At 40.5% G+C, this 16,642-nt stretch overlaps 1 protein-coding gene across 1 annotated transcript; it reads left to right on the forward strand.

Annotated features, from left to right (window-relative positions):
- Positions 1 to 598: 598 nt before the first annotated feature.
- On the forward strand, positions 599 to 15,366 carry CDRT4 (CMT1A duplicated region transcript 4; the record flags this gene model as incomplete). Its single annotated transcript, XM_079130351.1, has 2 exons — positions 599 to 686; positions 14,786 to 15,366. The coding sequence occupies 2 exons, from the start codon at positions 599 to 601 to the stop codon at positions 15,235 to 15,237; spliced, it is 540 nt and encodes a 179-aa protein (XP_078986477.1). The 3' UTR covers positions 15,238 to 15,366.
- Positions 15,367 to 16,642: the final 1,276 nt, after the last annotated feature.

Below are 16,642 nucleotides of genomic sequence, written 5' to 3' on the forward strand. Positions count from 1 at the left end.
TCTGCAGAGTGATGTTTGTCCCCTACCATGTTTAGTAACTGAGGTGGAGGCGCTAGAAGAACGCAACAGTTGCTAAATGGTATTGGAACTTTGTCATGCAAATACAGTAGACAAGGAGAAGGGGAAGGTGGTTTTCCAGGGGTAATATGAGGCATCATTAGATTTAAACAGGGTAAATGAGGAAGTGAGGTCATAAAGGGAGAAGAGAGAGAGGGAGGTAGAATGAATGAACGGACAGAAACAGAGGAATTGCTGGATTGCGAACTGCTAGAGAGAGGGAACTGGAAGGATGTGGGAGGGAATGGGAGTGGGAGGCTTGCGGTTGAGGTTTGGAATGTGATGTGGTTTTTAGGGGTGATGAGAACAATTAACCAACCACCAGGCTGGTGGTGGAGATGGAGGGGAGGACAAAGTCATTGGAGGTGAGCAGATCAAGGGAGGTTGAAACTAGAAGTGTGCATGGATCATTCATGAGACGAAGAAACCGCTGCTGACAGGCATAATGGTGTAAAGGAAACCAGTGTTTCATGAACTACAGTTGTCAGTGAGTGCAGAGTGGAGCCAGGGGTCAGAAGCTGCTAACAAGCAGTAGGTAAGGATGTTCGTGCAGTTGGATGGCATGAGGTTCAAAGGAGAAGGAGAGAAGGAAAATGGTTTAAGAGTGGCAGTGGGAATAAAGAGGTCAAGTACCTGCCTCTGGTCCCAGAAACTTGTGCATTACTAGAGGGAAATAATAAAAAAAGCAGTTACTCATTCCTTCTTTGAGTGGCCTACAGGAAACATGATGTCGTGGGACTGGGAGGGAGGGCACGTCCTTTGGTGATGGTCTGATGAAGAATTCTTGGCAGAAAGTTCCATAAATAGAAGTGGGGCTCTGATGAGGAGGATATCTGCAAATATCAGCTGCTTATTCTGTTTTTCAGATTTTGAATGCAATTTGATCCATTTACTCCAAACTTCAAGAAGATCCTACATCTTTTGACCTTTGATGGTTTTCTTAATATAGGTGTGATAAGTGCTATTTATAATAGGATAGGTTTTACTTTCCTCTGAGAGCTCAGGCAGATTCTTTTCCTGAAAGGATCAGGAAAGATTTCTCTGTGGCTGAACCATGCTCTGAGTTTTGGACCCCATGGAGTTCCTTAGAAGTGAGGAGTGTGAAATGAATCCAGGGTAAAGGCCTGAATAAAGGAGTAAAGGCATGGAGGTTGGTGGGATGGGGAATGATGAGTGTTTAGAATGTCAGGTGTGTATGCATGTTTGTACACATATGCATTTGTACGCATGTTTGTACACATGTGTGCATGTATGCATACACATGCATGGGTATAAATGTTCATCTATGTGTCTATGGAGCATGTGTACACACATACATGCCCTTACATGTGCAAGCATGCACAGACATGTGTGTACGTGTGCAAGTATATATGTGTGCATTTGTATGTATGTGTTGTGTTCATGCTTGTGTGTATGTGTGCATTTATACATGTGTTATATGTGCACGTGTGTCTAGGTGTTGATGTGTATGTAGGTGGCAGAGTAATGGTGGTAGGAGCCCAGACTGGGGAGCTTTTCTGGAACTAAATCTTAAAGGGTTTGGTACCCAAGAAATGAAGGCTTTTCATTTTATCTTTCCAGTGATAGGAAATGAGTTTTGAATAGAAGTGTGAGGTGATCAGATCTTGTTCAGTTGCTTTTCTCTGCTTAGAATACCACTCCTGGTTAACATGTGGCACATAAGGAGCAATCAGCACATATTTGCTGAATAAATGAATGAATGTGTTCATAAAATGTTTATTTATTTTTATTTTTTTATTTTTTTTAACATTTTTTTTTATTGTAAACAAATGGGATACATGTTGTTTCTCTGTACATGGCGTAAAGGCATACCATTTGTGTAATCATAAATTTACATAGAGTAATGTTGTTTGATTCATTCTGTTATTTTTTCCCTTCCCCCCACCCCTCCCACCCCTCTTTACCCTCTATACAGTACTGTATAGAGGGTAAAATGTTTATTTTTATAGTTGCAAGATAGAGAATGAACTGGAAGGAAAGAAAGTAGAGGTAGGAAAATGTATGGAGAATGGGACCTGCATCGGAGACGTAAGAGAGAACGAAGAGTTGAGGTTCCCCTTGAGTGGTCAGGATGATGTGAGATCATCAACAGAAGCAGGCTGTGAAGACAGAGGAGATGTTTGTGGAAGTAGGATGTGACACCAGATACTGACTTGGCTTTTGAACAGCTTTCAATTCACTGAAAATGCAAAACCACTTAGAGGAACTTGTCTAGTAAGTGGTTGGTTGAAAATGAGAATCTCAGAAAAGAGATAGGCCCTAGGAACATTTTTTTGGTAAACAGGTCCTAGAAAAATATTTTCATAATTATCAATGTTCCAGTGACGCTAAAGACATGTAGTGATAAGACTTTGGAGAAGGGATTAATTCTGACCAATCATTTCTGGAAAATGATTAATAATTCAGGAAGCCTAATATAAAATTTTTATGGTGGAACATATACCTATGAGTTATTTAATGTGAATTTTCAGAGGATTGCTTAGTGAACAACAGCAAAAGGGGCCCACATTCATCAACTCATACAACCAATGAGTTACTTGTTTTTATTCACTTGGTTCTCTGAGACCAATTATTGGTGTTCCAAAATCTGTGGTACTCTTTTCCTTGCACAGTGCTGGAGAAACCTTGCAAACTTTGGGACTAGTTTTCTAGACTTGCTTTCTTGATAGAAAATATGGAACACAGTTGGCAATTTCTTTTTTGAAAGCAGTTTACTGAGATGCAATTGATATAGAGAACCTGCACATTTGATGTTTGAAATCTGATAAGTTTGTACATATGCATACACTTCTGATAGTATCACTGCAACAAAAGCAATAACATATCCATTAGAAGGGATCAGGGGCATTCAAGGTGGTATGGCCATAGACAAAGGTGATAATGGACATATCCATCACTTTGTGTGTGTGTGTGTGTGTGTGTGTGTGTAAAATTGGAAATTGAAACAAGGCCCACTCTGCCATTGAGCTACGTCCCTAGCACTTCTTAATTTTTATTTCAAGACAGGGTCTTGCTAAGTTGCCTGGACTAGACTGGAACTTGGGATCCTCCTGCTTTAGTCTCCAGAAGAGCAGGGATTACACCAGTGCACCTAGCTTCCATCACATCTGTAGTTTCTTTTATTTTAAACATGAGATCCACCCTCAAATTCTTAAAAGCACAATATTGTTTTGTTAACTAGTGGCACAATATTGTACTGCAGATCTCCAGAACTTATTCACCTTGCATAACTAAAACTTTATAGCCAATGATCAATTCCCCATTTCCCTCTTCCCAACAGCTTGCAACCACTATTTTATTTTCTGCTCCTATGAGTTTGACTACTTGAGTTTGAGTTTGATTGCTTTGGATACCACATATACAATATCATACAATATTTGTCCTTCTGAAGACTGATTTATTTCACTAATCATAATGAATCTGCCAATTTCTCAATGGTTCAGGGTCCTCATTAAGAGTAACTATAACTTCTATTTGATATGATAAATCCGGAATGATCTCAGTTACTACTGGAAGATGTGATGCTGTGGCCTCCTCACTAAATGATTCATGATCATTGTGCTTTTATCATAAATTAGTTTGCTTTACATAGTTCTTTTGTTCATTCAGCAGTCACCTAATGTCTTGCCAAATGACACTTCAGTTGGTTGGGGTATTTTGCATCTAATTGCTTGGAAAGTATTGTTGGTGGCCTTCACTTTCCTCCTATGACTTGAGCTCTAAAACATCAGGCCTTGAAAGTCCAGTGTTTTTTCATTGTTGCTTCCTTGGCATTGCAGTATGAGGCATCCAACCTTCCCATTAATCTTATACATGCATTGCAGTGGGTGAGGTACTTCTTAGGCAATTTCCTGTCCCCGGAAAATCTTAGCTATAGGGAGCAGATTCTTTCTGATCCCTTTCCTGGCCTTCCATGATTGGAATGGCTTTTACCATAATTCTTGCACCTGAGGTCTGCCTCGTTTAGTGTTAGGAGCCAGCTCACTTGGAGAAACTGTTTTAGTTTCTGTTTTTATTGTTAGTGGGCTGTGTTGCAATAAATATTAGACCTTGGAGCTACTACTTAAGAAATCCAGAGACCATAGTGGTAAATATCTGACCTGTTCTTTGCCCATGCAGACAAGGCTGAAGGGAGGATAGTACTTACTAAGAGGAAACGGTTTTGACAGCACTGAGAACTTTGGGAGACTAGAAACTTTCAGAAGCTAACATTTTCTGATCACCTTGCTATATAGAGGTTTACAGGAAACATAAGGGTATCAGCTAGTTTTTTGTTTTAAAAGATAGGGTTCATTATTTATAGTGGCTAAAATTAGAAACACCTTAAACTCTCCAAATGGAGGCATGGTTAATAATGATTCATTCTCTTGATGAATCAAGCAGCCTCTAAAGTATGATGAGGAATCTTTAACAGTAGAAAACACAATATAATAATAGAGCAAAAATGATGGAGTCAAAAGGATATGTACTTCTGGTGACATTGGGTGAGATGATAGTTGTGTGATGGTATTGGGATTGTGAGGTCTCTCCAAACTTTTTACAATGTTAATATATGATTTCCGTTATGAAAACACACAAATACACACTGTGAAATGTTGAAGTACATTTCATTATGAGAGCATATAGAACAAACACATGACTATCATCAGCACAGCACATAGAACAAGCCTTGGACTGCTTTTTTAGGAATGGTGATGATTTGTTCTACCTCCTCCTCATAATTTTCTAGTGACTGTGGTGGTGGGAAGGGGTACAGTACTCTGCTGATGGGGATAGAGCTTGAGCACACTTGGAAACTAGTCTCCTTACTCCTTCTTCCAACTCTAACTGTGCTGAGGATCCATCTATAAGCTTGCCTTCCTTTGCTTTATCCTTAAATCATGCATCTTGCCTGTGTTTATTTTCCATTTTGCAGATAGATTTAGGGTGACAATTATAGCCATGTATAAGAGCATTCATGACAGAATGCAATCAAATGCTTTAATTTTCAACATGGCAGTTTATTTTGATTGTGGTTCAACTGTGTACATGTCACCCAGACAATTGAGAACTTTGATTTGATCACAATTTGGAGTCTTCTGGGGACCAAGAGTTGGGTACAATGTGTGATACAGGTATTTTCTCACATTCTGAAGTGGACTTGGATAAATGTGCCACTGAGGACCAGCTGTCAATATGCTGATGGAATAATTGGATCATAATAATAATTGGATCTTCAGTTCTTTACTTCTAGGAAGTCTCAGATGCAAATCACTCTCTTAAATGCAAACACTGCCCTGGATTTCTAGTGTTTTGAGCCTTTTAAAAGGAGGTAGCCTGGACCATTGATTGAGACCAGTCCTGGGAAATGCCTGGCTATTTCCCTCATGTGTTCTCTAGGTTCACAATACCCCCATTGTTCCAGTGGAGCAGGACTTCCTTTTTCTGATTGATTAGACATTGTGTGGCCACACATTTTCATGGTCCCATTGCTCACGAACCAGCTGTCAGGCGGAGAGGGGTCTCTGGACACAAATTGCTTAAATCTTTTCATGTTTGATTTCCTGAACATGAGGTTGTAAGGCTATTTCTTGCTGCCCATTTCTACATATTTTTCCTATTTGTCTAGCCAATCAATCTACAATTCCACGCTGATATCCATAGAAGGAAAAAGACTGGAAAACTCTCCTCTGTTAATGTGTGCTTGGCTCATTCTGGAAATTTCATTTTAAAATTTGGAACTTGATCTGTGGGTAATACAGCCACCCATGTTTTGTGTTTAGTGGCATCTAATGGGTCTTAATTACTACATCTTAAAATTAAAACTTAGTATTTATGATAGAATAGTCCTTGAGTAGACATAAAATTCAGATTCATAGTTGTACTTTATCTAAAGTGTAATGTTTCTTCCTGTGGTGAATTTGTAAGGTGTCAATTCAGCCTATTTATATTGTAGTTCAAGTGCAGAAAATACACCATTTGGAAGCAGCTTCAATTATCTGCTTATAGGAAGAAGAATGTGAATCCTGAATAAAGAAGCACTTTGCTTAGTATTTGGGATCATTGAGGCTTACTTTTAAACACAGTCCATCACTCCACTCCCCCTATCCTTTGAGACTCAGCACAATTATTTGTTTTTCTTCTTGAATTCATTTCTTGACACCCATCTCTACCCAGTCTGAGTTAGGAAACTGATGATGGTCTGACTTCCTCACAAGTCTGAGAACTCCTTGAGCCAAGCAGCTTCTCATTCTTCTTTGTGTCTCCAGGATCTGGTACATGGAGATACTCTGTCCCAGAATGGCTGGTGAGACATATTTTGTCCTATGTACAGGAATTTCTCTGCTTTTATTTCTGATGACATGATGACATAGATTAATTTTGTTTGGTTTGTTATTAGCATGGGAAACCAGCTTTGTGGACCCTTGACATGGCAAAGGCCTCACCCCAAGAGGTGAGCGTGGAGAATCCACAGTAGGTTTAGATGAAAAGTTTGGTGTTTGGAGCTTAGTATAGATTTGCTGAGTGTGTGCATGCCTGAACAAAAAAATGAATGTCACATGGCCATGGGTACTTGAACTGTGTTCCCACTGTTGGCACATAAAATACTTTCAAAGTATGTGCATAATTGTTAGAAAAAACATTTGGATAATGTTTTGGAAACATGATACAAAATAGTATATCCCCTCTTACTCATCATAAATGGTAGAGCAATAATGCCAGATCTGTGTTAGAAAATGGGCAATTCTGATTAGATTCCCATCTCCTCACCCTAGATGTGGCCAAAGATAGTTCTTCCTCCAGAAAAAGGCATGATCTGTAGTAGAACATACTGACAACTACCAAAATGGCCCACCATTTGCAACTTGATCTTTTAAGAGAGTACAATAATTGACTTGTTTTTTCTCTTGAGTGTGTATGTGTTTGGGAAAAGACAGAGGTGAGGAAGGGAAGTTTGCTAGCGCAGTGTCACATGGGAGAGGGGTAGAGAATGCTTCTTCTTTCCTGAGAGGCCAACTTGCCCCTCCCCACTCTCCCCTCAGTCTTAATAGTTCTGAGATTTCCAATGCTCCTGAGCATAGGTGTTACTATGGGCACATCCAATGATTATCTTGTGTGTTCCCCCTCTGGAGCCCATTAGATGGTGTGTGGTGGGCGTGTGGAGGGGGTTGTGACAAGAGCTTACATAGCACCCATGAGATAGGGCAAAGTAAAGAAGTAGAGAGAGTGATGATAAGTGGGGGAAGTTGGTCAGGTATGCACTCAGTGTTTTCCCCAGGTGTGAAATATAGGGAGTCTGTCCTTTTAAAGTGGGGCAGGCAGACTCTACAGGCTTCCTGCTAGATCACTCTGGCTGGAAATAAGTCTTTAAGCCACACTCTGCACTTAGTTGATTCATGCCCAGGGGAATTTCTCTAGATCTCAGAGATAAGCTTTCCAAGACACTGCTGGCCCTAATGGCAGTTTCCTTTTTAGCCAAAAATAAACAAGGAGTGGCCAGAGGGTAGAAAAGGAAACAGAAGGTAGGGTAGGAAATGGAAGGTTGAAGAGGATAAAATGCAGAGGTGAAATGAGACTTAGCATCAGGTTCCTGTTTGAGAAAATGTGTGGAGGTATAGCTCAGGGGGGAAAGTAAAAGATGAGACAAAAGCAAGATAAGAAACCTGCAGACTGGAGCAGAGAAAAGAAAGCAGCTGGACAGAGGGAAAGCAGGTCTAGTTTCCACGGAAATTCTAGACCCTTGTGTTGGCTTGTTAGTCTGAATATGGACAGTTTTGTTGTTCTCTCACACTGATTTCAGAGGAGGTGAGCTAAGGAAGACCCAGCTATTCACTAAGTAACTTTGTCCTTCTTTTGTGTCTTAACATTCTCTGAGGCTTGCAATTTCTTGCAAAGGGCTGGAGAAGGGCATTGCTTTAGAATCCATTCAAATGGTTCTTTGGTTTCTAGTCCCATGAGATGCCCTGCCTAATGAATGAATAAATGAATGAATGAAGATTCACAAGTCAAATGAAGTTAAAAGATGCTACATATTCATCCTGCCTTTTAGAGAGTTATGGAACAAATTAACATATAACAGGCTCTGAGAAGTACTGCTTGAATGGTATTTGTTGAACAGAACATTTTTTCAAACTTGATTGAGGACATAAAATCTTGCACAACTTAGACCATTTGAATGGTGACTCCCAGGCTAAAATAATCTCTATAGCTGTATGGGTGACCCTTGCTATGATTATTTCTTTTTCTTTCCCTTCAAACAATACCTATTAGCTTGGGAGACTCTTGCATTCCATGGGACACAGTTTAGGAAATCCAAAACTAAGATAACATCTTGCCCATCATGAGTATGCAAACTGCACTATTTTCACAGCATTAGTTGGGCAAAAAGTCTGAGTGGAGTTGACTTCTGCCAATGCACTAATCCATCAATCCTGCCTGGAACCCACAAAATCCTTTTATAAGATGGTTTCCTGAGATAAGGATGCAGCTTGTGGCTACAGACAGAATGAGATCATTAGTTTTGCATATGGGTCTCATCCACAGCCACAGTGTCCTCAGCTCAGTGTTTTAAGCCATTGGTTCTCTTCCTTTGATCTAAGTCAATTCCGGTTGGTAGAAGTTAGTGGTGGAAATGCTTGATGACCATTTTATTATTTTATTTTACTTTTGTGGTACCAGGGATTGAACCAAAGAGTGCTCTACCACTGAAAATTTTTGATACAGGGTCTTGTTAAATCGCTGAGATTGGTCTCAAACCTGGTCCTCCTCCTGCCTCTGCCCCTGAATCATTGGGTTTACAGGCATGTACCACCAGGCCCAGCTTTGATGACTCTTGTATATGTAAAAATGTTCAAAGGCCACTGAGATGCAGTATACTGAATACATATATAGTGATTCTTGAATTAAAGTCTGTATGTCTTAGAACTACAAAGGAACTATAAAGATCTTCTGGACCTGTTTACTGTCTCTAAGTAATTAGTAATAATATCTTATAACTCTTCAATGTTTTTCAATTTAGACCCCAAATCAGCAATTACCCAGCTTTGCTGCACATTGGAATCACCTGGAAAGCTTTTATATTTAAATTTTTGATTAGCATGTATTAATCCTTCATATTAATGGGGTTCAGTATGATATTTGAATACATGAAAGTAAGTGTGCACTGATCAAATCAAGCATCTCTTTATCCTCCCTTCTCCCCCTTGGCATTCTGGGAAGCTTTTAATTCCAATGCCTGCACTGCATTTGTATTTTTTAAAGATCCCCAGTAATCCTGACGTTCAGCAAAGTCCAGGTTGCACTGGTTTAGAAGCACTTTAGTTTTCAGACATTTTATTACAACTATGTATCCCTGAGAGAAGCAGGACAGGAATTCATCCTCATCCTCATAGTAACTGAGGTCCTAACAGGTTAAGAAACATGATCAAGGTCACAAAATTAGGTCAGGTTCTAGATAAGTGTCACTACTTTGAATGATCCTAAGCCAAACACAGCATATCAGATTAAATTCTGAAAATGAGGGGCTGAGAGGCTGGGTGGGAACTGGGAGGAGTTGGTCCAATGGCTTGAACATGAATCTTCGTGTCTGTAGGAGAAACAAGAAGCCCACTTCAGTGTGGCCTCTTGCCTCTCCTATCAATGCTGTTTCTGTCTGGAGACTGCTGGTTTGCATTTCATTTATATAGAGACAAAATAAACCTTTGTGCTGGTGTTGAAGGAAATTAGAAAAAACCACAGCTTGTCTTCAGACTTAATGTCAAATATTTATCTCCTGCTGGTTTTAAACAATCAAGTCCTCCCCATGGATTTTGACAGTCTCAAACCTTCACCCATTAGTTTTCTCTAGTTTCCCAACCCCAGCAGCAGCAAGTATGAGAGAAATCTACTATTCTATGGAATTGTGCTATCAGTACCATCAGCCTGCTGCTTTCTGTGGGGGCCCAATGAGATGCACTGAGATGCACTGAGTCAAACATATGCTTACTGGTGTTGGGACAGGATTCAGTAGTGATTGGGAATATCCTGATGCTTTCAGGCTCATTAGCCAGAAACTTAGAAGGAAGGATGAAAGGTATTATCTAAAATTCCCCAAATACCACCACACTAAAATGTCTTTCCATCATCTGACATGATTGAATAGTAGTAGAAGTACAAATTCTAACAGCTCTACAAATGTGGGAGATAAGTTATAAGTCCTTTTTCATTGGAGGTAATCAGTGACAGGCTGGGTGACCACTTGGATGACATGCTTTATGTTAGAGGGACATGATGACCTTTGGTTGAGATCCTCAGGTAGGTCTTAGAAAGAAATATGCTGCTTGAAATTTCAGTTTGAAAAATTATTTCATGAAACACTTTCTAGGTTAGAGTATTATGTGAAGATTATTTCTTCCTTAGCCTAGGAAAAAAGATATTGTGAATTCCTTTGAAAATGCACTGTTGTGGAAAATTGCTACTGAGACTCATAGCAGAGACTCCATAAGACTTGCATCTAAATAGTTTTGACAAAAGTAGTCTTATATTTTGCTTTTTAGTATTAGCAGATCTCCAGAATGTTATCCTTTGTTAGGTATGTTTAAAAAATGTTGAAATTTGTGAATAATTTACTTTATAAAAATAGTGGAATTTAAGGTTACCCCGTGACATGTTCACTCTCATTCCACAATTGTTCCTTGATTAGGAGAAAAAAGAAATGGGAAACTTGGGAATTGCTTATCTCAGAGGAGCGTCTTACACATGAACATATCACCCATTCTGTATGCTGTAGCTGAAAGAAAGATTTAGAACCATTGCTTGGTCTAAGCAAGGGCTATTCAATGTGGTCCATGACCAACAGCATCAACATCATCTAGGGGGTTAAAGAAGCAAATTCTCGGGTCCTCTAAACAGACCTGTTGAATCAGAGTCTCTAGGAGTGGGACCCATGTATCTGTTTTCAGAAGCTCTCCCGGTTGCTTGCTAATATTTGAGAAACACTGCTCTAGACCAATGGTTCTCAAAAGTGTGGTTTAAGTAACACCAGCATCTCCTGGGAACTTAGTAGAAGCACTCTGTAACCTTTATTCATTGAGTTTTGGCAGGTGATAACGGAAATACTACAAGGTCCTTTTAAACCTTTAAAGGCCACAGAGATGGAAAAGCTGAATATATTAAATAATGAATTCTTAGATAAAAGCACATGTCTCAAAACTGGAAAAGAACTAAAAACATCTCCTGTTTCCTGTTTAGGTAGTTAATAGTATAACCCTACAGGCCTCCTGTGTGTGTGTGTGTGTGTGTGTGTGTGTGTGTGTGTGTGTGTTTTCCCTTCACCTTTTGGTTTAGTGGTTGTTGTCGAATCAACCACCCTGAAGGTGGGTCTTTGCATTCTTGCATTCTGTGCTTTAACAAGTCCTCCAGTTAGACACAACGCCATAGTTCTCATCAATGTCTGATGACCACAGAGAGTATTAAGGCATCCCCATTTCAGCCTGTGCTTGGGGACTCTGTAGCTGACTCTCCTAGAACTGCCATCTTCACAGCACCTTGATCCCAATTCTAGGCTGGGCCATGCAGGTCAGAGAGTGGGAACTTTGCACACTTGTGAGAACATGGCCACATTCACAGTCTGATAGAGAAGATGGAATGGTTTTGAAATGAGGATTTTTTTTTTCTACCTCTCCCTCTGACCAACCTCCATACAACCCCAGGTCTGTCCGGCACTTACACCATAGAACTGGGAGCCCATGAGGCAGAACACCTGCAGAAGACAGTCAGGTCAACCTAAGGAGTTTGAGCAGGGCCATGCCTTCAGGCCTTTTGGGCCTCACCTCCTTCCAGTTGTAAGGGAAGCATATCCTCTTCTCTGAAAGTGGACTTGGCTTAGTCTCTTTCAGAGACCGCAGGCCTCGGGATTCTCAATAACTCATTGTTTTCTTAGGTTTGTTTGAGAAGGCACTGGCTAAAATGTGTTTTCCTAAAGATACTTGGATCTACAACATGAGGAATGCTATAAACAAGGAAGAGAGGACAGATGTAAGAAAGTTAAAGACAGAAGAAGGAAAGGTGGGGATAGGGAAAGGCAGGGTTCTGTGGATGGCCTCTCTTGTTTGCTGGTAGGGAACAGACCCTGTGCAGGAGATGTGAGGGGCTACTGCTCAATTTGCTCCAGGATTTTGGTTTTGCCTCTGTCAGTCATGCAACTATCCTAACCCTGCAAGATCTTTGCATTTTGGGTTCGCTTCAAGGAGACAAGAATGAACAGTCAAGTCTGTGCTTGGAAACTTCATTAGGACTTTTCTAGAGAAAGGTGATGTTACAATCTTGCTTTCCTCCACAGAGGAACACAGGACTCTTGGAGGAAGATGGAACCCTTCTGTGACACGTTTTTTACTGACAGATACGTCCCTGGATAAGCTCCAGCTCCTGAATGTCCTAGAGACAGGCTGGAAATAACTCTGCATAGTGATTCCCCTTTTCCACATGGGATACATTCCAAGATACCCATGAATGCCTGAAAGAATGGCTAGTACCAAACCCTATACATACTATGTTTTTTCCTATAGTACACACCTAGGAAAAAGTCTGCTTCATAAATTAGGTACAGTAAGAGACTAATGACAATAACCATAAAATATAACTCTAACAACATATTAAAAAGTTAAAATGTATGAATTATTTGTTTCTGGAATTATCTGTGAATATTTTTGGGTAACTGAAATCCTGGAAGGTGAAACTGAGGATAAGGGAGGACTACAATAATCTGTGTCTTCTCTTGATTATCCTCATTTACAGCATTTTTAACTGAATTTAGGTTGGAGATGGCAAGGTGAATGTTTATTGCTACTCCTTTCAAACTCCTATTGAAATGACTGAAGAGATATAACAATAGGGAAGTTCACACCACTGGGGTGAACAGGGGGAAGGTGGCAACTACGGGAAAGAAATTTGGAGGCATTTCTGGTAGATAGAGTCAGGTTGCAAATAAAAAAAGGAAGGACTGACCTGCCCATAATTTGGTATCTGCAAAGGAATTGATAGACTGATGGGTAGCCTTTCCAGCAAAGCACCCCACTATCACCACAAACATCCAGACTTCTGGCCAGCAGCTATGGTGAAGTGCTTATGGTTTTTGAGGATATGTCACTTGAATGCAAATCTATCACTGGATAGTTATGTGAGCTGAACAGCCTCACTTTTATTCTCTGTTAAATGGGGATAATACTCATAAGATGCAATAAAGATTAAATGAAATAGCACAGGTCATGAGACATAACCAAAAGGTTACTAGTGACCTTTCTTGATGACTACATGACATGTACTGTGCCAAAAGTTTTTGAGACATAAATTTTCTCAAACCCACAAGAATGCTCTGTGATGCTGGTCTTACTCTAATTGCTATTTCATGGAAGAGGCAACTGGCATTCAGAAAAGTTAAGAAACTTGCTCAAGGTTCAAAGCTATAAGAAAGTTAGAGTAGGAATTTGAAGTGGTCTAAGTGCAAAGTCCATTCTTTAAGGTTCTCAAATATATTGTTCCAAGTCCTTAAAATACATTGTAGTTGGTTTTCTGTAGCATCAGGTTCCACATCTTTGGATTCAACTAATTGTGAAAACAAAATGTTTTTAAAAAATCATGTGTGTACTGAACATGAATAGGTTTTTTCATGTCATGACTCTCTAAAACTATAGTACAAAACTATTTATATAGCATTTGCATTGTACTTGGTATTAAATCTAAAGATGATTTAATGCATATGGGAGGATGCGTATAGGGTATATGCAAATTCTATGCCATTTTATATAAGGAATTTCGGCAATTGCAGATTTTGGTCACTATGGGAAGTTCTGAAATCAATACCCCATGAATACCAAGGGTACAACTTGTTTCTCTGTACATGAAGTAGAGGCATATCATTTGTGTAAATCATACATTTACATAGGGTAATGGTGTTTGATTCATTGTTATTTTTTTTCCTTCCCCCCACCCCTCCCACCCCTCTTTTCCCTCTATACAGTCCCTCCTTCCTCCATTCTTTCCTCGCTCACACCCCTCCTTATGTATCATCATCTGCTTATCAGCGAGATCATTCATCCTTTGGTTTTTTGAGATTGGCTTATCTCACTTAGCATGATATTCTTCAATTTCATCCATTTGCCTGCAAATGCCATAATTTTATTATTCTTTATGGCTGAATAATATTCCATTGTATATATATACACCACAGTTTCTTTATCCATTCATCAATTGAGGGGCATCTAGGTTTGTTCCACAATCTGACTATTGTGAATTGAGCAGCTATGAACATTGATGTGGCTGTGTCACTGTAGTATGCCAATTTTAAGTCCTTTGGGTATAGACCAAGGAGTGGAATAGCTGGGTCAAATGGTGGTTCCATTCCAAGTTTTCTAAGGAATCTCAACACTGCTTTCCAGAGTGGCTGCACTAATTTGCAACCCCACCAGCAATGTACGAGTGTACCTTTTAAGGGCTTCTTTAAGTTACATAAATATTTGGAAGCAAACCTGCCTGACTTCAAGTCTCTTGTTCTTTTGTATTCTGCTGTTATTTAACTGATATACTGTATAGAATATCCTCCTGTCCTCCCCTTTGGATTGGATTTTATTTCTACTGAATGTAAGGGGGGCATGATGGGGAAGACTTCAAGGTGTGGCTCCCATATGCTCAATTACTTCAAATTATTGTATATGAGTGCCTCTAAATAACCTGCATTTCTCTTTGCTGGTAGGACTCACAGAAAACATTGGACTTCCCCTGAAACTGCTTGATAAACATGACCCTTGGCCAGCTTATGTCACCTATATCTCTCCAGTGGTAAAAAGAATCATCGAGAAAAGCAAAACTAGAGAACTGGAATGCAGACAGGCTTTTGAGGAAGGTCAACGGGCATCAAGGTCGACCAAACCTTCCAGCACCCTCCACCTGAAAAGAAGAAAGTCCTTCAAGTCCCCTGGAGAAGCTGCACTCAAGGATGTGCTATCAGAGGCTGTGTTATCAATGTGGGGACCTTACTCTGTATTGGATTCCACTGTTGTCCTAGAACCCACGTACTTACGAAAGGATTCCAGAGAATGTCCCACTGCAAACTATAACAAGATCATTTTCTCCCGTAAACCTATGATGAGGATGCTTCCATACAGCTCGCTACCGGCCAGCAAGGATAAACAGGCAAATGTCTAGCTAGGAGTCCTTGCAGCCATCCCCTAAGAATGTACAGCAATTAAGCTCCATTTGCCACAAAGTGCACTATGTCCTTTAAATTTGGATTTGCTCTGGTTCATGCAGAGGTTGGCGGAGAGAAACCACATCCCCACTCCAGTGCTGCAGTCTGTGGAGTTGGGCAGTTCTGCCATAGATGCTGAGGACCTACCTGTAGGTACATCAGTCAGGACTAGGCAGGAGACAGAAATCACACCAGTTTTTTTTTTTTTTTTTAAACCAGAGATAATATTATAAAGAATTATCAACTAGGAAAATGAAAAGGGCAGAAAGAATCTGAAGGGATCCATGGAGGTAACCCCTGCAGGATGCAGTTATCACCTCTAAGGCTGGGTCAGCAAAGGGAAAACTTTGGTCTTACTTAAGGTTAGATGCTTGGAGAAGGGGCATATGGACTGAGGCTCAGACTTTCTGAGTTGGGGCAGTGGGAATGCTGCCCTGCTGATGCTGGTACCTCAGCTCTGGTATCCCCCTCCTCTGAGATGGGTGAGCCACTGGGCTGGTGTCTCTGAGAGGTCATTTGGGAGACTGGTTCTGTGAGCGTTGGAAAACTCCCAAACTGGATTCATATGCTCCTGGAAGGAGTTTGCCACTACCTGGGTGAACCAATAGGATTACTAGGGAAAGTTGACTGGGACAGGAAGCAAACCACCAGTGAGAGCCATCTTACTCCTCTAGCCATGCAAGTTCTTGCTAGCGCCCCCTAGGGACAGAGCTTATCTGCACCCAAAGCAAGAATGTGATTTGCAGAATCCCAAACCCAGCATGTCCAAGCGTAGTATGAAAGGATGGATTTTGAAATCAAGATAAAACTAGCTTAATAACCAGCACAGCACGGTTCTGATGCTCCACTTGGCATCTGAAACTGGTATTTAGGTTGTTTTTTCTTGGAGGGCTTACAAAATAGTAGTGGGAGCCAACAGTTTCCCCTGATCAGAAATGAAAGATCCATACCTCCCAGCCCTGCTTGACTGTAGTTCTTTAAGGTTTACTTTAGGGAGCAGAGATGGTGGAGGGAGAAGTTCCTGGCTAGAACCCTGCTTTTATTTGTCAGATGACAACTAGAATTTGTTCGCCCATGCTCTTAGTTGACCCCAAAGCAAGCAATGCTGAACTCTCCTCAGTCTCCAAGCAGACAAGTTCTGTTTTTAGACACAAGGAAGATCAGGTTAGAACAGGCAGCTCCAGCAGTCTTGTCTTTGGGATTTATCTGCTAAGCATGGCTGACCTTACCTGAGTTTCTGTGTTTGTCTTTGCAAGGCAGAAAATACCCATCTGGCTTCCCTTACAGAGGTGTACAGGATGTGATGTACTGTAGTTATAAGTGTCATTTGAAAAAGTTAAATCTGCCCTACAGTGCATTTTT

This window comes from Sciurus vulgaris, assembly GCF_902686455.1.
Source record: "Sciurus vulgaris genome assembly, chromosome: 3".
NCBI lineage: Eukaryota > Metazoa > Chordata > Mammalia > Rodentia > Sciuridae > Sciurus > Sciurus vulgaris.